The sequence below is a fragment of the Balaenoptera physalus genome (assembly GCF_965194825.1).
Source record: "Balaenoptera physalus genome assembly, chromosome: 3".
NCBI classification, from domain to species: Eukaryota; Metazoa; Chordata; class Mammalia; order Artiodactyla; family Balaenopteridae; genus Balaenoptera; species Balaenoptera physalus.
This window is the reverse complement of record NC_138890.1, coordinates 13887209-13910822: the sequence shown is the minus strand read 5'-3', so window position 1 is coordinate 13910822 and position 23614 is coordinate 13887209. Positions and strand designations below refer to the sequence as shown.

General features: G+C 50.7%; 1 protein-coding gene across 12 annotated transcripts in view; it reads right to left on the bottom strand.

The window, feature by feature from the left end:
* The window catches only part of GATAD2A (GATA zinc finger domain containing 2A), a 99544-nt gene that overhangs the window by 16149 nt on the left and 59781 nt on the right, over window positions 1–23614 (bottom strand). For 9 of the 12 annotated variants that reach the window (XM_082457681.1, XM_082457680.1, XM_082457683.1 and 6 more), the window contains one exon: window positions 20372–20640. In XM_082457681.1, the coding sequence (XP_082313807.1) occupies window positions 20372–20640 (269 nt within the window). The other 3 variants (XM_082457685.1, XM_082457684.1, XM_082457682.1) reach the window with 3 other exon arrangements.

Below are 23614 nucleotides of genomic sequence, written 5' to 3'. Positions count from 1 at the left end.
CCTGTGTGGTGCCGGCCCGTTCGATTGTTACAGGGACCTGAGTCACCTCTTCCAAACACAGAAGGGTCACCAGCCCCACTAGTTTCCAAGATGAAAAACTTTCCTAAGTTCAATTTTAAAGCAAAGGTGCTTCAAGTCTCTCATTACTTTCCCAGAGGGTTCTTTTAATTCAGGAAAAAGAACACGCATTTGACAAAGGCTAAAAATTATTGTGGGCATTCTTTTTTTAAAACGTATTTTAAATTATAAAACCATTTAGGCCAGGAGAACAAAGCATTGGAAATTTAGCCCAACATGCCAGGGGAACAGTTGTAGTGGCCAGGTGTACTGCCTCAATCCAGGGCAGCTGCCTGGGCACCAAGTTTATTTAGAAGCTATATGATTTCAGGGCAAATTCATTAAGCCTATCCTGCCCATCTTGGGAACCCTCATATAAAATATTATGATCAGGAGACTTCCCTGGTGGTCCAGTGGCTAAGACTCCACGCTCCCAATGCAGGGGGGCCGGGTTCAATCCCTGGTTAGGGAACTAGATCCCACATGCTGCAACTAAAGATCCCACATGCTGCAACTGAGACCTGGCGCAGCCAAATTTTAAAAAATTATGATCAGAAGAGATTTTACATGACCAACAAAAATCCCTGGAAGCAGGCCAGGCTGTTAGCAAAAATGGTCTCACTACCTCCTCCCCTGTATACCGGCCGTGGCTAAACAAACAAGAGTTCTGTTACCTGCCCAGAACTTTCATCAAGTTTCCTAAAGGGAAGGCAGGGATTATAAACTTAACTCATGACAAGATCCCTCCATTCACAGCACCAGACTACCATCCCAGCTGCTAACCAATCAGCGGTCAGTGTGAGGTTAATATTTAAGTGTCTCACTGGTCTGTGCCAGGGGAAGCAGTCTCATCAAGGGAATGCAGCTCTGACCTTAGTTGTTCTCAATATGGGCCTGCCTGATGTCTGGGGAAGGCACACTTGATCCACACTCATTCATTTACTCACTCACTCCAATTTGCTGAAAGCCAACCTAAGAAGCAGGTGCTGTGTCAGGCAGTGGGGAGAAACCCCTGGATAAAAGCAGTTCCGTCCTTAGGGTCGACCAGGAGGGGCAGACGCAAAACCAGGAGGGGGAGGGGCAGGTGGGAGTGGACCACCACCTGCCTCAGCCCACTGAGCAGCAGAGCAGCTTCACCAAGGCACGTTACTACCCCAGACCTGCTTGATCAAAGCCTGCATTTTTATAAGATCCCTAAGATGCCTGCACACACTAGGGAAGCAGGGGACGAGGGTGGGCCAAATGAGGCCTGGGGACAACAAATTGCTCCTCAGGGCTAACCCAGGGGAGACAAGCAGGGCTGGTGGCCAACTACTCCCTGATAGAACCCTCCCTCTTCCCCTCATCTTTTGGGCCTGGCTGGGCAGGGAGAGGCAGGTGGTTGCTAACTGTTTGCTGGGTACGGCAGGTGCAGGGGGAGGCTTTGCCAGACCCAGCGCCAGTTTCAGCAAACATTAGTCTTGGCCCCACCAGACCCTTCCCCAGGGCATTCCTCCCTCTAGAGCCCATTCACCCCTCCCAGGCCCACAGCCTCTCCAGCCCTCAGCCCCTGAACTCCAAGTTGCTGCTCACATGTACGTCCTGTCATGAGCTCCTCCCACCTTCCCCACCATCCCCTCCAAGGAATGTTCCTCCGTCATACTTCTCATCTCCCTTGTGAGGCCCAACTCACACTTCAAGATGCACTTCAAACCATCTGTGCCCTCAGAAAAGTCCCCGGCTGGCCAAGCCCCGCCCTGGGAGCGTGGTCAGCACTACCCCACTGTACTCACGGGGCCCACCCCCGCAACAGCGTGCATGTCTCAGGCAGCCTTCTTCGCCCTGCCCCTAACTGTCCATCCTGGGGGCAGGGAGCTTAGGGCAAAACTCTGGGGGCTTCCACTCAAGGGCAGCACAAGCCTGAGCAGAGGCACTCCCCTGACAGAGACCAGCTCACTCACCCTCACCTCAGCAAACTATCCAAGAAAGTGCCTCGCCCTCCTACAAGGAGCCAGCCCCGCGCTGGCTCAGTTCACCCTCCCACAGCCTCCCAGGGTGATGCTGTCATTGCGCATTTGATAGGCGGGTTCCCCCACCCAGGGCTGGGGCCGGAGATCACCACAGGCATAGCAGCCAGGGAGCCATGGTCCCACCTGGAGCCATCTCCACAACGCTGGGGCCCTACAGCTCCCGGTGAGGGCCAGGATGCTCCTAAGGTGGCCCGACAAGCAAAGGGCTCCCCACCTCCCCAGAGCCAGAGGGGCAGGACTCTCCTCCTAGTGCCATGCTGGGTGGTGGACAGGCCACAGGGCCTCCTCCCAGGGCAGGCACTGTGCACCAAGCCTACACACACTGAGGGGAGGGGGAGAGTCGCACCCTTACAAAACCTCTCACTTGGTTCTGCCTCTTGCAAGTGAGAAGCCCAGGGTAGGACACTTCCCTCTCTGTGCCCCCTACAAGGATGGGGACAGTAATTCCTGCCCCACTGGGTGGGGTTTGCTGCATGAGGTGAGACCTCAGTGCCAAGGAGGCTCAGACGCCGTAGGAGGCCATCAGGGCAGTTCAGGCCCCAACCTCTCCTGAGGCAGTAAGGGGCTGCTTGCTGTGAAGGTGAACTTGGCACACAGCAGTCAACTGGGTAACACGTGAATATTCTCAAACCCGCTGAAGACAGAGATTGGGCCTGCTGTGTGGGTGCTCAGATGACACAGCTGGTGTGCACCTACCTCCTCCTCTTCCCTGCACCTGGCTCCAGGATGGGGTCTATGAGTTCACGAGGAATCTGCAATGCCTGTAGACTGACGGATCACCTTGCACATGTGAGCAGCTCTTTCCACACGCACACAGATGCTGCACTGGTAAAGGATGTGCAAACTCACTTAAAAGGATTTCTGAATTCTGTGTCATTATGTCTTGTCAAGCATTAGGCCCTGGAAGTCCAACTCCTAATCTATGAGTCCAGGACTCTGGTGGATGTTAAGGAGGAGTCCTAATACACCTGGTTGACAAAACCCTGTACAGAGGACCACCGCACTACACCCTTACGAGCCCATCCATTCAGTCCTGAAGAGCACCATGGAGGTATAGCTCATTCCAAGTGATCCATGCCTCCCCATGCTCACGTCCTCGTGTCTGGTCCTATCCCCGGGACCTGGGTTAGTTTTGTGGCTCACTCTCTGAGGCCAGGAGTGAGGAACATAGAGGAAGCAACGATGCAAGCTTTTGAAGCAAGGTCACAGCCTCAAAAGCTTGTGCTTGGGACTTCCCTGGTGGCACAGTGGTTAAGAATCCGCCTGCCAGTGCAGGGGACACGGGTTCAAGCCCTGGTCCGGGAAGATCCCACATGCCGCAGAGCAACTAAGCCCGTGCGCCACAACTACTGAGCCTATGCTCTAGAGCCCGCGAGCCACAACTGCTGAGCCCACACACCTAGAGCCTGTCCTCCGCAACAAGAGAAGCCACTGCAATGAGAAGCCTGCTCACCACAACGAAGAGTAGCCCCTGCTCACCGCAGCTAGAGAAAGCCAGCGCACAGCAATGAAGACCCAACGCAGCCAATAAATAAATAAATAAAAACTAATTAATTAAAAAAATAATAATTAAAAAAAAAAAAAAAAAAAGCTTGTGCTTGGGCCCTTGGAACATATGCTCTGAGAGACCACCCCAGAGTAGGATACCAAACTAGCTGCTTGGAAAGAGGGTCACAGAGACAGACACAGCGATGGGCCCAGCCATCCCACATGAGTAACCAAGACACTGGGGACACCCAATCCAGCTGACGTGGGACTACAAAGATGAGAACCCAAGAAGCTGCACCCAGCTGGAACCAGCAGACCTGACAGATGATGCTACACCAATAGAGTTACTTTAAACCACTAAACTAATGGGGCCGGCAGCCCAGCTCTGCCCCCAGTGAGCTGGCCTACACCACTATAATGCCATGGCCTCCCTCAGACTCAACAAGGCCACCCACTCTAGACGCTACAGTACCCTGGGAGAGAGAAGGTGGGAAAGAAAAGGTTTACCCAAGTAACCATCCCTGCTGAACCTCAAATCCCCCCAAAAGGACCAGCAGTAGTTCTCTGCACACAGAGGCTGTCCGGGGCAGATGCAGACTTGGGAGGAGATTGGAGCATAGCTCTAGGACTGCCCAGCAGGAGCACAGAGCTGCCCAACAAAGAAAAGGGGGTGTATAGACGGTCCCACAGGAGAGGAAGGGGCCATCCTCAGGTCTGGGAGCCACTACCGGCGGCTTCAGGCACCACTGGGAGTGGTGTCTGAGTCAACGCTGGAAAGCAATTCCATATACTTAATCCAATGAGCACTCCCATTCCAGAAATACTTCTAGAAAAGTCCTAAAGAAAGAAAAATAAGACGTTTATCACCAGTTCCCAGGTTAGTCCTACTACCTGGTAACATTTCATTGGCAGTTCCCAGTTGCATACTGAGCATCTCCGCAGACACACACCACTGGGATCTTTCACAGCCGTTTGGGCATGGGAGCTGCCCACTGGGACCCCATGACACCCCACCCTCCTTTCCCAAGGGGCCCCATCCATTCAGACACACCCAATGTGATCAGAAAGGGAACCGCTGCATGCACACACAGGTGCGCCCCAAAGCCGAACACTTGCCTGCCCTTGAGGTTGGTGGGCACTGACGGGTGCCTGGTCCCTGCCGTGCCCCCCGGAGCCCACCTGCTTCCCGCCAGCCCCAGCCCCTCAGCTCCCTCGGCTCCCCTGCGCAACTCCCCCAATTCCCCCTCGACTCCCTTCTTGGCATCCATTACCACTTCTCCCAGCACTGTAACTTGACACCCTGTTGGCTGGGATGTCAAGACAAAAGCCCAGAGCCTGCTTTGTGGGGGCCAGGAAGTCAGAATACATTTTGCTTCTAGGCCACAGAGGCCATGGAGGTGAGCAGCTGGGACGGGATTTTTGAAACCCAGCCATAATTCTTCCTGGAGACTCCAGGTCCAGCTATCTCTCTGGGACTCCATTATGGCCCACCCTGCCATGGCAACAGGCGAACATCTCGGAAGAAAGGAAGAGAGCAAGTGTGACCAGGGTCTGGTCCCGAGAGCCCATCCCCCAACCAGGGCCCCCAGCACAGAGGCGGGCAGTCCCAGGGCAGAGGCAGCTGCAGTGGAAGAGCACTGTGCCATCAGCAAGGCCAGGAGGCATCCAGTCTGTCCTGCTGGGGATCCTTCTAGGAACACAGGAGCCCCTAGAAGTCACACAGCCTGGCTAGGGAGACCTAGAGGACCTCACTGGGACTGGAAGCAGGGATAGGGGCCAGTTTTGGGGGCATGCAGAGTCGATGGAGAAACAAGCCAAGAATGGGCAGAAGGGAGTGTTCCCTGGGCCAGCAGCTGGCAGTGGCCCCACAGAAAGACCCTGACATCAAATGGCAATGGGGCAGCCTGCAGAGCCAGTACCCACCCAAGGAGGTCACTGCAGCATGACCCTGCCAGCAGGCAACATGTTCCAGTCAGGTCACCACCAGGAAGGCTAAATCCGATTCAGCACGCTCTCTGCTCAGAAATTTGGGAAGGGGCACATATTAGAAATGACCACAGTCAGAACTGAAATGCTGACTTATGTCAGATTTGGGAAAATCACCCAGCACATCTGCTGACCCTTTTTGATGGCCATCCCTGTGCCAACGACCAAGATGCATGCTTCCATGTGATCGTCTCAACTGCTCAACTGTCACCCACATCACCCACATCCACAGGTGCGGAAAGAGTCTTAAAAGAGTGACTTCCTGAGGTCACACACCCATGGCCTGCAGATAACCTGGGCCCACAGCAGGCCCAGCCTCCTATGGACCCCTGGCAGGCCTGGTCAACTCTGGCACGCCAAGGTCTGCCAGGTGTACCCCACAGTGCACGGGGACCTGGGCCCCCTGTCCTAGTCAGACCAGCTGGGCACCCATAGCCTTCAGGGGGCTACATGGTATCCCAAAAAGGAGGTGCAGGGCAGGAAAGGGTAGGTCTCACATAACTGTCAACTGAGGCCTCTAACTCAGCTTATCAAATACCAGTTTTGGACTAGGTTAAAAAGGGGAAAATATTTTTATTTATACTTGACGGATGCTGGATAGCCACCAGCATCTGCATGCCGAGTCCCCGAGGTGATAAAGAGAGATGACAGTGCGAGGACATGGATGTGGTCCTTGGACTTCACTGGGAAACAACTACACATGGACGGCTACCTGCTTGAGAAAGCTGGGTGGGGTTTCAGCACTCGGGAATCCAGGCTTCCAAAGGGCCTGGGCCTGGGGAGTGAAGGTAAAAGGAGTGTAAGACCCCTCTGCTGGTCACAGCACTATCGCTAGCATCGCCTCTTTCCTCTGTCATCGTACCCACATGCCAGGCCAACATTCCTCCAGGGAGAAACTCAGGAGCACGCTGCAGCACGGAGGGACTCCCTACACCAGATGGACCCAAACACACCTCCTGGGATGCCAGCTTCCTCACCAACTCACAGCAAGTCAGCTGTGTGCAGATGAAACCACACTCGAGAAACAGTTTTCCAGCTTGCAATGACCACAAACTCTTGTGATAAATGGAAAGTGCTCTATTTGCCTGGAACTTTCTTGCCCCCTCTTAAATATGTGTTTCAAACTGCTGAGTCCTGCCCCTCCACGCCCTGGCAAATCCCAGGGGATGTCCTCCCAGCATGGCTCGGGTGTCCCCCAACCCCCCACCTGACCTGCTTCAGCTGCTCTAAGCAAAGCAGCTGTGAGACTCCGCCCAGGTCAGCCATGAGGACTCTGGGGGGCTGGGCACTCATCAGTGGCTCCTAGGACCTGGCCCAGTCACCAAACCTCAAAGAGCTTCAGTTTCTTCATCTGCAGAATGGGATGCCACTGACCATGAGAGGATGCTGTGAACCGTAAAGGGCACAGAAAGTGCATCTAGTCAACGGACGATGACCCCACCTCTCTTCCCCATCCTCAAAGAATGTAGTAACATGCACACTCAGGGCAGCCCCCATCACCTTTTCTGCTATAATTTAGCTCTGAACTGATTCATCTGGCCACCTGCCCGGCAATCCGAGGTCTCTGGGGACAAGATCCCAGGCTGAGGGCTTCTCTTCCTCCCACTGTCTGACCCCATCAGGCCACTAACCACTGTCCTGCCTGAGATGTGAGCTCAGAGTCCTGCCAGGCATCCTTGCTTGTGCCCACTGTGGACAGCCTGCCTGCGCTCCTCCCAGTGTGGTCCTCAGGACCCCTTCAGGGGCTCTGCCAGGCTGTTGTAACATCGAGATGACATTTGCCTTTTTCACCAAGTCAGGAGAGCTGCACCAAACTGTGCCAAGACTCACGGTGTCATCACGCTGTAGGCAACGCCCTGCATGAAGTACAAGCTATTGATTTTATTAAAACTCAAGCATTTGAGAACATGTCTTTTTAATATTCTGTGACAAGATAAAGCACTCCTGTTGCGTACAGAAGCAGAACAGACATGCAGGAAAAAAATCACACGTTTGAGCGTTCATGATGCTTGAAGGAAGGTCGGACAGACATGCTGTGGTTATTCAGACTTGGGTGTCTGGCACACACTTTCCCCAAAATGGTCAAAGCAAAGCCTGTTCACTTCAAGGAAAACAACCGATAATATGTCACTAATGATAATGTCTGAGCTTCCAACAAGCAAAATGTAGAATTTTGGGAAATTTGTGAGCCCAAGAGCTTCCCAACAGATCGGATAATTAACTAATCTGATTCCGCAATACTGTAAAATGAAATATATCAGTATTTGAAAGATCTCTGTAACTCAGTAAACTGGTATTTTCTAATGTTCGATGGTATTACAAACTCAAACATGAGTAAAAGATCATTCAGGGAGAGAAAAAACACATCTAGGCAGAAGAATCCAAAATAATTTGTGTAGATGCTCCACTCTCAAGGTGGAGAATGACTCCGCATCCCTTCCCTTAGGTGTGAGCTGACTTCCTTCCGAAGGGCACAGCATGGAAAGGGAGAAAGAAAGTAACTTTACAGTGAAGACACCTGACATACCCAGGTGATCAAGGTGTGACAAGTCACACTGATGGCACGTGCCCTGGACACATGTGTGATGAGAAAGGCACTTCCCCTCTGTGGTCCTCCTCTCCAAAACCCAGTCCAACCATGAGAAAACCACCAGACAAATTCCAACTGAGGGCCATTCTACAGAACACTTAACTCCAAACTGTCAAGGCTGTCAAAACCAAGAAAGTCTGAGACACTGTCTCAGCCCAGAGAAGCCTAAAAAGACATAACAACAAAATGTCATGTGGGATCCTGGAACAGAAAAGGTATGTAAAAAACAGGAAATCTGAATAGACAGTATAGACTTTGGTTAATAGTAATTACTTGTGACAAATGTTCTATAGTAATCTGTTAACAATGAGGGAGATTGGGAAAGGGTGTGCAGGAACGATCTTCGCAACTTTTCTGTAAATCTACAACAATCCTAAAATTTTTTTAAAAATTGTTCTGTTCAGGGACTTCCCTGGTGGCGCAGTGGTTAAGAAACTGCCTGCCAATGCAGGGGACACGGGTTCGAGCCCTGGTCCGGGAAGATCCCACATGCCGCGGAGTAACTAAGACGGCCACAACCACTGGGCCTGAGCTCTAGAGCCCGCCAGCCACAACTACTGAGCCCATGTGCCACAACTACTGAAGCCCGCATGCCTAGAGCCCGTGCTCCGCAACGAGAAGCCACCGCAGTGAGAGGCCCGCGCACCGCGATGAAGAGTGGCCCCCGCTTGCCGCAACTAGAGAAAGCCCTCGCACAGAAATGAAGACCCAACACAGCCAAAAATAAATAAATTAATTTAAAAAAAAAAAATTGTTCTGTTCAAGGTGCAAGAGAGACTGACAGATTTTAATGTAACTGAGTACAAAAACTTCACTGATAATCGAGGTTTCAGAGTCTACAGTGCAACTAACCGTTAGGAATGGCCACTCTGTGTTTTGGTGTCGTATTAAAGGAAGAAACACACAATTATCCAAGACTAACCAAATACTCCTCCCTGCTCAAACTGCTTCTCTGCGTGAGGCTGGATTTTCTTCACATGCTTCATCCCTAACAACTTATCACAAGAGACTGGATGCAGAAGCAGATATGAGAATCCAGCTGTCTACTTATTAAAGAGATCTGCAAAACAGTTATTTTTTTTTATAAGCAATGTTCTTTATGCTAACATGTAATGGGTTTATTATCGTCATCTTTAAATAAATAAGTTATTTTCAGATTTTCTAACACAGTAAATGTCAACATATTTTCCACACGACCAAAGGTTCTCTGGGGTCCAGAGATGGAAAAGGGGCTGCACCAGTGCTTTTGGCAAAGGGTTTCCTGTCCCCATCACAGATGCCAGTCTGAGCAGAGATTCCCAAGTGCAGTCCTCCTGACATACTGCAACCACGTGGTTTTTTCATGCTGCCAAAGTTGTGTTTTGAAAAGCAAATGTACTAAAAATTTAATAGGACTCACCACACATATACGCCGTAATTTCCCTATAAAACCTATTCAATTGTAAGACAACAAAATTTGGTAACCCTGTTCTTGTGGCCTTAAAAAGCGTCAACTGTACAGGCCCCACAGTTACCCAGTTCACAGAGAACTTGCCACTGCCCAGGGCAGCTTGGACACCCTGCATCTGCAGATGGGCAGGCCAAGCACAGACTTCCCGTAGAGGCAGGTCAGGCACCCCAGGCCCCCAACACCAGGAAACTATCCTGCATCTCATGCCCCACTCCCCCCTTACGCCGCACTCCAGGCAAAGGCATCTCCTCCCTCCTCCATCATGTCTACCTCTGTTCTCACATGGAGGCATCCAGCAAACTTCCAAGCTCCACCCACATCCAGAGCATCAACTCTCCCCGCTCCAGAGGGTGGTCCATGGGCTGCGTTTCCCAGCCCGACATCCAGCTCTGCTCCCACCGCCATGGGTCTTCTCAGGCCCTGAATCCAGGCAAACCCAATGGCTCCAGGGAGCTAGCTGGACGCCCGAGCACCCCTATGTCTGGGCCGTGAGCTCCCCAGTACATGCATGCCACCCAGACTGCTCTTTCCCACAATGCCCACGGATACCACATGTGCCTGGATTGGTTGTTCCCTTTAAAGCACTGTTGTGTTAAAGCTGATTTTGAAAGCTGTCAAGGGCCTGCTTTAAGGAACTCTGAATGTCACCAGATCTCAGTGCCCCCTAAGACCTGAAGCTTTTGAATGTGATTACATCACAACTATTTTTAAGATTTAAGCTCTAAAAATAAGCACTCTTATGGCTTGGGATCCAAGGAAGGGGACACACAGTAACGTCTGGTATGTCTCCCATCTCTCCACCCATCAGACGCTCCACGCTCCCCACCTCCTTCGCACTTGGCCCCTCCCCCAGGCGGACCCATCCACAGAGCTGGATCAGCCACAGGGAACTCAGCTCCCCTCTCCCTCATTCTTGGACACCTGTGAGTCCCAAGTCTCCTTTCCATCAGCGCTGTGACAAACCTTACTGGACTATGCCTCACTTCAGAGGAGATGGTGGGCTCCAAGGGTGGGGTGAACTGTCCTGGGCTACACAGGGGTGTGAGTGAAATTGAGCCATCAGACCCCACATTCTTTTTTTAACCACCTGTTATCCCCTGCTCCTTTTCAGGCTCACAAGTTACAATTCGAGTGCTCATCTTCTTGAGGAAAAATCCCAGAAATCTCTTGCAATCAGGCCAGCTCTCTTTTCCTCTAGGGCACATTCTGCTAACTGAGAAAATACTCCTCTCCTGGTATAAATCCTGCTTGCCCCACCTGGGGTCACACACGGTATGTGTGGAAAGTGCTAGGTATTCACTCCTGCTTCTAGTGGAAAGTGCTAGGTATTCACTCCTGCTTCTACCTGTTCTACACACAGAGCTCTCTTCATCTTTCTTCTCCACCAGGTTAGGTGGCCATGAGGGACAGGATGGGATCCCTCAGACCAGCACACTCGCAGGCCCCACCCCCAGGGTTGGTTATGGTTCCAGTACACCTGCTCTCCTCATGTCGGAGAAACCGGCTGTAAGATAAAAAGCAATGCATATAAAAGCAGAGCCTCCACGGCAGAGGGCTGGACAGAGACCCTCCTTCATGTACCCCTATAGGTAGAATGTTTAAACCCACTACAGCAGTGAGGGCATAGCCTGTCAGCATGTGACAAAGCACCAACAGGAATACATGCCATAAGAGGATATCAGAAACTGCAATTGCAGAATTATACTGAATAATTTCAAAATAAGGAAATGATCTGCTTAATCTGCCAATCTGCTTAACTCACACATGTGTGAAGAGAAGAGTTCCTGACTGCTAAACAAACAAGCGCTTACAGCTACTACCCTGATGACTGTACGCGGTGCCTTGCTGGTTCCTGTCAGGGCAGCCACACACTAATATCCCCAGAAGGCTGGCACTATCCAGTGAGAAACCATCCCCTCCAAGGCCAGAGGAGGGCGCCGTAAAGGCAATGGGGAAGTGGCAAAACTGTGGAGCTCCTTACCTGTCACCAGGCTGGCTCACAATATGCCCCATGTGAGCTAGGTCACTCTAAGAGTTAGAAACAGGGCACCCAGAGTCTGTCACTCTGCCATCCAAAAATAATCTAATGATTTTCAGAAGTACAGGTGAACCCCTCAAAGAACAATTATTACAAACCTGGGATAAGATACGGCCCAGAATAAAGACAGGTAGACAGAGAAGAACCGGGATGAGGACCCGAGGGAAGGGGAGAGGCAGAGAATGAGGAGGAGATGGAGACAAGTCACAGAGGTTTGGAGAGGTGGCAGCTGAGGCAGGGGAATCCAGAACAAGGAACCGATTTCTGAAGGAACGTACCTCTCAGTTCAGCTCTTACGTGCTGAAATGCAAGCAGGCTATGGATTTCTAGTTGGAACTGATGGAGCTGCTCCCCAAGGCTGCTTGGCCCCTCCTGGAAGCCGCCCAGCCGCAGACAGAGAACTAACAAGTGAAAGGCCAGCCCACAACAGGTGCTGGGGAGGGGCTGGGCTCCCCAAGAGCCTCCCACAGAGTGCCAGAGGCCCACCCCCACCCCCCCACCCCCCCAGCCCCCCACCCCCGTTGAGGGAAGTGATCGTCACACAGAAGGAACAGGCTCCTGGCTGCGAGACTTCCAAAGCTCTCACACATGGGGGAGGGGGGGGCGGGGTGTCGATCGCTGGCGACTATAGGAGGAGCCAGGGTGAGGGCCACAATCACACTCACTCAGGCTGTGAGAGAACCAGAGCCCTTTCCAGAGCCATCACGCCCACAGCTGTGTAACATTCCCCCGAATCACTCAAGGACGCACATTCCAGCAGACAGCTGGCCGGTGGGTCAGGCACAGCTGCAGTGGAGCATGGTGGGGAGAACAGGGTAGGACGGGGGCTCACGTCTGCACATCACCGTGGAGGACCCCCACCCACCCCCACGCGGGAAGCTGGCGCAGCAACCATCGCTGGCCTCACCCTCTGTGGCGGAAGGGAGAGGGCTGATGGTCACACAAGCAGGCCAGGACCTGGACTCAGACCTCTCTGAAGACTCCATGGCTAAAACTGTAAAGCCTGACACCACCAAGTGAGTATTAAGTAGCTGGACCTCCACGCCTGTGAGAGTAAAACCACCCAGACATTTTGGGGGAAAGGCATGGCAGTTTCTTTAAAACAGCTCAATGCCCACCTACCCTGTGACCCCAGCAGTTTGACCTCAGGTATTTAGCAAGAGAAATGATGATCGATGTCCACGCGAAAGACTTCTACAGGAATGATCACAGCACCCCAAACTGGAGACTGCCCGGTATCTGTGGGCAGGTGAGTGGACGACTATGCACATCCACGCAGCAGCCCCTCAGCAAAATGCTGAAACACACAACAGAGATGAATCCCAATCACGTGGAGTGAGAGAAGCCAGACCCCACCAAGCACATACTCTATGATTCCATTTCTAGGAAGTTTGAGAAGAGGCAAGACTGGTCGAGAGTGGGAGAATACACCCAGTCAGGGAGGGCAGGAAATGTATGGATGGCTCCAGGGCACTTTCTGGGGTGATAAGGTTCTGTATCTCGATAAGGCTTTGAACTACACAGGTGGATACATGTGTCAAAACCGCAGCAGGAGAGGCATACACGGCAGGCACCAGCAGTACTTCCTGGCAAGGCAATGCAACCCCAGGGATTACTGTATCCTTCTTCTCCCAAAGGCCTCTTGTAAAGCATGTCCACCCAAACAAGGACTCTATAACTTGTGGAGTCATCTTGGAAACGTTAAGTGATGCACATACCTCTTCCTGTGGACTCCATTTCTACACAGAACAGAACAAAACAAGGCCAGCCACACAATCCAACATTACAGATGACAGGCGGAAGCACTATCGTGTTACTTTCAGATTCATTTTCACTTTGGAAGAGGACTCGGGCGTTAACATGGGTGTGGATGACATGCCCCACACACACTCACCACTGTGGGTGGCCAAGTCCTGTCTTAATAGCAAATGATCTGCCATTGAGAATCCTAGCTTCTATACAGAGTGTCGCCCTCCACTACCAAAGTCCCAAAAGAAAGATGGGGCAGTAATTCTGTCATCAAGGATACCAGCTGCAACAAAGGTGCCCTGCTTTTGCAGCCTTGGTAAACAGAGGGTGTACTTCTGGTGCATTTTACAGTCTGTTAAACCTTGCAAGAAGGTAGAAAGCCAGAAAAACTAAAGCCAAGAACAGCTCTAATGGCTCAGGTGCTACTGCCAGCTCCCAGTAGGCCACAGGCCCCTCGGTAGGGATAAGAGCACACATCAGAGTCCTTCCCACCCACACCATAGGGCAGACCATTGGTCCAAGTAGAGCCCTGTCCCACAGCAAAAGAGACACACGATGCAAAGCAGGGAAGGAAGAGAAGGTGTCAGACAGCTGCCTGAAGCCCACGCACCCCAATGGAAGCCAGGGAGACACAGTCACCATGACACCTGCCCCACACATCCACACAAGACCCTCGTGGCTGGCTGTCGAGCAGCAGAAATGGGGCTCCAAGTCTGCTCCTGCCCTGCCCATGAGACCCTGGGAGCCCAGCCTTGTTTCCTCCCAGGTAAAATGAGGAAATAGAGATGGTCTGCTTAGGCAACCAGTGACTTCCATCCCTAGTGAGCCACACCCCTAAAGTCGAGGCTCCCCAACACCTCTGCATATTCTTTCATGATCAAGTATCCTAAAAAACATTTAAGTCAGATCCTGTCCTATCACTTCTGTCCCCAGGGACGAGCATGGTACCTGCCACAGACAATCCAGGGAGAGTTGGCACCTCAGAAAAAGGCACACACAAACACATTTTCAGTGAAGTATGGGGGTGGCTAATCATGAAGTTCCCATCCCACACAGGCCCAGGGCAACCAAGGGACCCAGCCCTAACCTTTCAGGTGCAGAACCTCTGGAGAAGAAGCTCATGTTTTACTCAGTTAAATGTTCCTCTACCCAAGAGGCGAAAAACAAAGCTCTTTTCACCTGTGTGTGGCCCAGACTATTTTTGAAGATCAACAATTTGTGACAGAAAGAGAGTCTCCTCTATAGGAAAGTGCAGGAGTGGAATCTATTTATCTCAGAAGCAAAACAGAGAACCCAAAACAGCTTCCTCTGCCTGTCCCAGCTCCAGCCTCTTCCAGCAGTCCAGACTTGGGGTAGGGGGAGGGCAGCACATGCTCATGAGCTTTGAGTTGGCCTCACAAGACCAACAGGATCAACCTCCACCTCTGCGGGGTTTTGTTTTTCCATGAGCACATTTACGGATGCCAGAACGGAAACCAAACTATTTTAACCTCATTTATATTTTTTAACATCCATATTGAGGTATAATTTACATACCACAAAATTCATCCATTTTAAGAGTATAATTCAGTGATTTTTTAGTAAATTTAGAGTTGTGCAACCATCCCTACAATCCAATTTTAGAACACTTCCATCACCCCAAAACGTTCCCTTGTGCCTGTGATCTGTTAATCACTGCCCTCACCCACCCCCCACCCCTGCCTCAGACCACCATCTGAACGCTCTCTGTCTCTGTAAGTTTGCTTTTTTGGACACTCCCTGTAGATGAAATTATACAATACGTAGTCTCTGGGTCTGGTGTCTCCCCCTCGGTATGGTGAGTCTGAGCTTCATCCATGTTGCAGCACAAATTGGTAATTCGCTTTTTTAAAATTGCTGATTAGTAATCCACTGCATGGATATAGCACATTTTGTTTATCCGTGGCCATCTGGATTGTTTCCACCTTTTTGCCTATTGTGAATCATGCTGCTATGGACACCCATGTACCTGTCTTTGTGTGGACACGCTTTCATTTCTCTCAGGTACATTCCTTGGACAGACTGCTGGGTCATGTGGTAAGTTCATGTCTAACTTTCTAAGAAACTGACAAACCGTTTATGCCATTTTACATTCCCACCAGCAATGTATCAGGGTTCCAGTCTCTCCATGTCCTCGCCAACACTTGTTATTGTCCTTTTTTTTTTTAAAAAAAAGAGCTTTTACTTATTTATTTGGCCGTGCTGTACGGCATGCGGGATCTTGGTTTCCCGACCAGGGATTGAACCCATGCCCTCTGCAGTGGAAGCGTGGAGTCTAAACCATCGGACCACCAGGGAAGTCCTCTGTCCGTCTTTTTTATTACAGCTACCCTTGAGACTTGTTTTATGGCCTAGCATATGGTCCACTCTGGAGAATGTTCCATGTGCACATGAGATGTATTCTGCAGTATTCTATAGATGCCCTTTAGCCAAAGAGATCAACAGTGTTCTTCAAGTCTTCTAGAATCTTGCCGATTTTCTGTTTAGTTGCTCTACCAATTATTGAGAGAGGAGTACTGAAATCTCTTAACTATAATTTATGAACTGTCTACTTCTCTTAGCAATCCTATCAGTTTATGCCTCAGATATTTTGGGATTCTGTTGTTAGGTACATATACATTTGTGACTGGTGTATCTTCCCATGTGCCGTTAAAAAATGTCCCTCTTTGGCTCTAGGAATATTTTTTTGTCTTAAAGTCAATTTTATCTGATATTAATACAGTCATTCTAGTTTTCTTATGGTTACTTGTGGTATATCTTTCCTCATCCTTTTACCTAAGGATCTAATGGGTGTCTCTTATAGACAATATATAATTAGGCTGGATCTTGCCTTTTTTATCTGCTCTGACAATCTCTGCCTTTTGATTGGGGTGTTTAGACTACTAACATTAAATGCAATTATTGATCTGGTTGGACTTACATTTATCATTTAGCTGTTTGTTTTCTACATGTCTTCCTTCTTTTTTCTTCTGTTCCTCATTGACTGCTTTCTTTTGTGTTACATATTTAATGTACCACAATTCTTCTGTTGATTTTTTTAAACTATATTTTAAAGTTATTTTCTTAATAGTTGCTCTAGGGATTCCAATAAGCATTTTATTAACATCACAGTCTACTTCAGATTAACACTAACCTGATCCCGGTAAAATGCAGAAACGTTACTCCAATACAGCTCCATTTCATTCCTCCTGTTTTGTACTGTTGTTGTCCCATATATCACGTGTCTATATATGTTATAAATACAACAGATTGTTGTATGCCTTTGGTCAATTGCCAAAGAGCTAAGGTTGTTTTTGTCAGTTCTATCCAGTGTTATGGTTAATGCTGCATATGATGTTATGTCTTTTCACTAAGAAGAAATTAGAAAAAAGTGTCTTTTCTATTAGCCCACATATTTACCATTTCCAGTGCTCTTTATTTCTTCCTGTGAATATATGTTACCAACATGTCACTTCCTTTCAGCCTGAAGAACCAGCAGGTCTGCCAGCAACAAATCCTCAGTCTTTGTTTATCTGAAAATCTCTTTTTGCTTTCGTTTCTGAAGGACAGTTCTGATGCACTGAGAATTCTGGGTTGACAATTTTCTTCTTTGAGTACTTTGAATGCCATTCAGTTCCCTTTTGGTTTCCATTTGAATGTCTCAGGTGAGAAGTCAGCTGTTAATTATATTAATGCTTCCCCTATATGTGATGAGTTGTTTTTCTCTTGCTACTTTCAAGATTTTCCCTTTTTCTCTGGCTTGTAACAGTTTGACTCTGATGTGTCTAGGTATAGATCTCTTTGTATTTATGCTACTTGAGGTTTGTTGAGCTTCTTGGATAAGCTTCTGCTCAAATACACGTTTAGCCATTCTTTCTTCAAATTGTTTTTCTGTCTTGCCCCCAAACATGTCTGCAACCTTGAGCTAACACAGCCACTGTCCCTCCCCACTTGCCCATCTCCAAAACTGTCACTTTAACCAACAAGGCCACGGGTAGGGCTGCTGCCCACCACTCTAAATTGAGTGAGCCCCTTCTCACCCCTGCAGAGAAGCTGTTGGTCCTTACAGCCTGCACTGGCTAGGCAGAACTTCCCTACCAAGAGAGCTGGGGAGAGGGCATGAGAGAAGCCCCAGGTCAAATGCCACAGATTCTCACCATTTTTACCCAGAGTTCAGCAGTTTCTTAAGCACAAACATTTCGCAGACTATTGTGTGGTTCTGGTCAATTTCCAGAGTGTTGAAATGGCTGATTTTGGGGGGTCAATTCTGTGCTGCTTCATAGTTGTTCTTTTGGGGAAAGGATTTGACAATTTCTCCTCATTCATTCACTGCTGGAAGCTGCCCTCCAGCCTTGATTTGTTTTGAAAATAAAACACACACACATTGGGAGACTAAGTCAGAAAAAATGCCAAAGAGAGATGAAGAGGGGAACTGCAGAGAAGGAGAGAACTGATCCTACCATTTTATCGATCTCCACAGTCTAAATCTCCCCAATGTCGTTTAAAAAAAAAAAAAAAAGTTGTATCTTGGTGATTTTAATTCGCCAGCACTTCCTTAAAGAAAAAGGAAATTCTCTCTGCTAGAAGCCACCAGAAACCCCCCTCTAGCCTTCAATAGGCCTAAACTGGGTCATAAGAATAGCACAGCATGAAAGAAAGAAGCAGTTTTTAAAAAGATCCAAACAGAAATTCTAGAAAAATACTATACAGCAATGAAAAAAGAGTAACTATTCCTACATTCAACAACATAAGTAAATTTCACAAACATTATGTTGAATGAAAGCAAGCAAAGGGTACAGACTATATAATTCCAATTACTTAAAGTTCAAAAACAGGAAAAACTAATCTGCGCTGTTTGAAGTCAAGAAAGTGGTTACTCGGAGGGTAGTGACAACAAGTGGGCATGAGGGCGCTAGTAACGTTCTATTTCTTGATTTGAGCTACAAGGATGTGCTCAGTTTGTGAAATGTACTAAGTGGCACATGTGTACTTTTCATTATGTATGCTATACCTCAATTAAATAAAATTCTCTATATGGAGGTTCCCAAGGGATGAGCCAGACGCTCTCAACGAGGATCCAAAGACTGCCTGCTGCTAACACAGAAACTATGGCCACTCACTCCAAAAAAGATTACAGTTTTAGAATGGCTCTGGGCTGGACTTGATCCTATTCTTCTGTCAAAATTCACAACTGTACTTCAACAAACTAGACAGAACATTCTATGTGAGGACTCAAGGAGACACTAGCTCTATATGTGACGTCATATTTTAAGTGAAGCTTGAAGACTGAAGGGTAGTTGTTACCAACACTTATTTCCCTCACCACATGCCATGCACCAGGGTCAATTCTGGGTACGCATCTGTCACCCAGAGATGCAGAGCAGAGATTATCACCCATTTTACAAATGAAGAAGCACGGGCCAGTATCACCTGCCCAAGGTCAGTCAGGGAGTGTGATCTGACCCCCACTCTGCCAAATCTGGGCTCCTTCCACAATCTCACACTGCTTCAAGGATGCCCTGGGGTCTCCCTAGTCCCACAGGAGGACCCCTGCTCTGTGTGCCTGGGTTAGTCTCTGTCTCTTGCTCTCTTACATTCTTTTATGCTCCTTCAACACTTAACCTCTCCCTCACAATTCACTGGCCTGCCCTACAGGGGAGCACAGTGATTATAGGAAAAAATGTAGACCAGGAGCCCAGGAACACAAGAGGGACCCAGTAAATCTCTACAAATGTGGGTTCCTCCTTCTCTTCACCCACCTGTGACACTCTGAAAGGAAAGGGAAGGGAAAGCAGACCCAAACTTAAAATTTTATTTCTAGAACTTTAGAAGAGGCCTCTGGTTTTAGAACAGGGACTGCAGAAAGCAGAGCCAGATAAAAAAGGCCTTTCTGGGTAGCAAGAACACAAAGCACACCACCCCAGACTAATACGCTTCCCCAGTAGGAGGGGGTTAGATTTTCCCACTTATCTCAAGGCGGTAAGAATTTTTAAAGCTGAGAAATACTGAGTCAGACAATCTCTGAAGTCCTTAGGACGCCAACAGTGTGGGGCCCAAATGAATTTAACACAAAGACGGCAGGTTGGGGTCCCCCTGTGGGGTCAGTCAACACAAGGAGGCAAAGAGCACCTAGGTTCTCCAGATCTGCACTTACTGCCCCTCACCCCACCCCGGGCAAACAGACATGGAAGGGAGTCTGCAGAGGAGGCACTGAGGGAGACAAGGGATGAACCACAGAGGGGCTGCAGGGCTTCTCAGGAGGCCACGGCCACCGGCTGCTGACTCATGGGACATCAGGGTGTGAAGGGAGGGGTAACAGCAGGAGCAGGAGCTAGGCCAGCAATTCTCTTTACGGGGAGAAAAGAGGGTTTCTTAGTGAAGACATGGGGTGGTACACTGAGTCTTATTTCTTTCAAGCTTTTTCCTTAAAAGCTGAGGATTGGGAAAGTTACTCTTGAAGCAATCAGTATCGATGAAGGAGAACCCGAAAGAGCCCATTACAGGAGTCCCCAACACAGGGGTCCCTCCTCCCTGACGCACGGCCTAGGAGGAGTGGTGGCGCACGTGAGAGGGCTGGGCTCCCGACTCTGCCCCTAGCCAAGTGACCCAAGCAGGGTGTAGCATCATCCCTGGCCTCCCATGCTCCAGATTTGAAAAGCAGGGAAGCTGGACCAAATGAAGAAGTTTTCCTATAAACTAGAAGAAGCACAGAGCTAGAAAGCAGGTACAAGTTTAGTGAAGGCCTGCTGTCAAGCAGGGGAGCCAACAGAGGCTACCATTCCCCCATCCTGTGAGACCCACGCCCCATGCTACAGATGTCTGGGCCCCAGGGCCCCAAGAGGGAGGTCCCTTGGCCAGGATGGTGGCGGAGGTGCCAGGGCTGGAGCCCACAGCCATCTCCATGATAAGCCACCGAAAGCTGCTTCCTGCAGGCCTGACGGCGGCTTCACCCCCACAGGCCTCCTCACGTCCAGGCCTGTCCCTGGTTCCTGGCCCCTCCTGCTCACCTGTGTGTGGTTCGCATGTCCACGGGCCCATCGCCCACCTGCCCTTCGCCTCTGCCCATGGCCATCGCCTCTGCGCCTCTCAGCAACCCTTGGGCTGGGCCTGCTCCTGGTTCAGGCGTCACTCTCATGTCTCCGTCAGCGTTTAACTCTGAAGCCAGCACTCCTCTCTCCATTTTTATTTTCTTGCTCTCCACATCGTCCTCTGCTGGGTCCCGGTCAAGCGCTCGTTTCTGACTCCGTGTTCGGCATGCTTCTTCAGTCATTCTGAACTTTAGGGGATGGAAAAAACATGACATTTAAACTTGGCACAACGAAGTGGCTGTCTTCTCAGGAACTTTTCACAATGTCAGCATGGAGTGTTTTCCTCACCATGTGACAATGGCAGAAGTAGGTACAACAAATGAAGGGCCCACAAAGCGTGCCCAGGACATTTCTTCACTGATGTGGGGAAGGCGAGAGCAGGAGCAACAGAGCATCTGGGAAGCCAAGCTATGCATCGCCCCATCCAGGGCCAGAAACCTGCAGGGACCTGGACAGGAACAACGGAAGGTGGCTGCTTATCAGAAAGAAGGGGGGAATCTCTGCACTCCAGACTCAAGAGCAAATAGAGGAAACTGTTCTAGATCTGAATTCCCTGCCTATGGGATCCTGAGCACCTACATGGGATTGGAGGTATCTGGAATCCAAGAAGGAGGGACCATGCTGTCTCAGGAGCAGGGTCACAGCCCAACTCCAGCCCTGCACTGCACTGATGAGGGTTGACCCTTCTACTCCCGCTTCAGCGAGGGGCAGCCTTCTCACTCCCTGCTCACCTCAGGGGGGTGAGGAGTGGGGGGTCACACTTAACCCTTTGACTGCCGACGAGGCGAACTCTGAGTGGGGTGAGGCCTGGCCCATCACCATGCCGGCACCCTGTACCTGCAGCATACACATATCTTGATTGAAAGAAGAAAAGAAAAGAAGAAAAAAAACAGCTGAGTCAGTTTTTGATCCCATGACATCACTGGGCTCCACATGACCCTTCCCAGGATTCAGTCTGAGAGACAAAGCACTTTCCAGAAAACCAGTCTGAACCGGTTCCAGACAACAAGCTGAAGTGTTGTTAACCCTCACAGAGACAGGAGGGAAGACCGCAGTGATGTCTGTTTACAGGGAGACTGCTGGCATTCCACAACCGAGTCTGGGACACGAGCACTCGCTCTTAAAGGGGCCGCTCAGAGCCCAGCCTTGATGTCCCAGCGGGGCAGGACATGGGAAACCAGACTTCAACAGTCAGGGTCTAAAAAGCCATGCAAGAGTTCATCACAAAACAAAAAAAGAATTTAGCTGCCAGGCTCCTGAACCCTTGAAGTACCAGTTCTCCACAGGACAGTCAATGCCCACATCTACCAACGTGGGGGCCCGGGGAGGAGCACACCGTATGAGCCCCTCAAAGAATCCCAATTCACACCTGCAGTGCGCCTACGATGAAGACCTCCTGGCTCTGTGTCCAAGCAGGCAGGGCACCCAGCACCTCAGTTTCCTCACCAGCAAACACCCTGGGAGGCCTGTCCTGGGTATGGCCAGGCAGAACCAGTCCCAAAGCAGCCCACCTTCTGGAGACTTGGTGGGGGTGGGGAGAGCACAGGGCATTGAAGGGGCCCCATCACTGTATGTGGGACACACTCCTGAGCTGACTCATTTGCAAGCTCCTTAAAGGAGCTGATTTCACAAATGAGCAACAGTGCAGGGCCCTGCCTTGGACTCAAACTGAAAGGAAGGAAAGTGACAGCTGCTTCGTGCTCCTGGCACAGGAGGCCGAGCGTCCGTCTGACACGTGTTAGGCCAGCGTGCCCCGGCCTGGACCCTCAGACATCTGCTCCCACGGGCAGTCCAAAAGGGTTGAATCAAGCAGGTTTCCCCGTGGCCATGTCACCCCCGCCCCTGGGGTGCTCCCCATTCCAGGCAGGGCTTGAGAAGTCTGAAGCTCAAGGGCACAGACTATCAACTTGGCCTCCATCTGCCTCCAACCCCTCCTGGCATCCCAGCCTGCACCTGCTGCCCACCCCGTGCCACCTCAGCCCTCAGCCACACTCCATCCCTCTGCTCTCACCCAGATCTCCCCATCCCCTCCTTCACCTGTAGAGGTCATCTCCTCACCACCCCAGAGGGAAGCAAGGGATGCTCCCATGTCCCTCTCAGCCTAAAGTTCTAGTTTCTGTCCTTCTCCAACATGCTTTCACCACAAATGCTGTCAGCCTGCTCACTGAGTCTGTCTGTCGTGTCTCCCCATGAGCTGCAGACAAGTCACTGCCCTGAACTGAATGTCAGTCACCCTCCCCTCCTCTCCCTCACTGTGGGAGGGATGGGTCACTTTCCTTTTGGGCACTGCCTAAACAGCAGGAGCTGCTCGAACGTATGGGGAATTGGATGAGAGGAGTGATTTCAGAGGCCACGTTGGATGGTGGGTACCTGTGCTCCCAGGATCAGAGAGGAGCCTATTGGGGGTAAAAGATGAAGGGAGTCCAGGACCTCAGGCAAGGAGGGCCCCCACTGGAGTCAAAGGAAATTCTGTCCCTAAGGGAGAAGCTCCCAGGCTGGCCTGGTGCCCACTGGGGGAGGGGAGGTCCTAAGTGAACAGGGAGAATGCACCCCCCAATCCTGCACTCAGAACCGCCCCCAATGCTTCCCCACTTCGCCTCTGCTCCAGCCCAGCCTGCAGGGCCCCCACCCCCAGCACAGCCTCCAGCCTTGTAAACCCCAGGCTCCAATCCATGAAGCTCATTTGAACGCCAGACCCTGCATGAAGTCCCTCCTTCCTCCCAACTGCCCACATGGATTGCGGTGGGAGGAGAGGCTGACGGAGGTCGCTGTGCATCAGGTCACCAGACCAGCGAGGTGGTGCCCCAGTGACCTCACTTCATTGTCACTGGTGAAGGACAAGCGGTCACAAGGGGCCAGAGTAGAGCCTCACACCCATGGGGCTGTTCCCACCAGTCCCAGAGACCATGCTAGGCCACAGTTCTGGTCGGGGTCCCCAGCAGAGGACCTGGGAGACCATCTGCTTGTGTTCTGTGTGCAGTGTCAGGGCAGCTCACTCAGAAGCTGAGGGGCTGGAACTCTGCCAACCCCAGGCACGCCCTGTGCCTCTGGCAGGCTGCTGAGTGGGGGAGGGGTGCAGCAGTCTTGCCCCCCTCCCCCACCACATAAAGGGTGAGCACAGCTGGAGGGGGCGGGGCCAGCCATGGGGGATGGAGCCTCAGG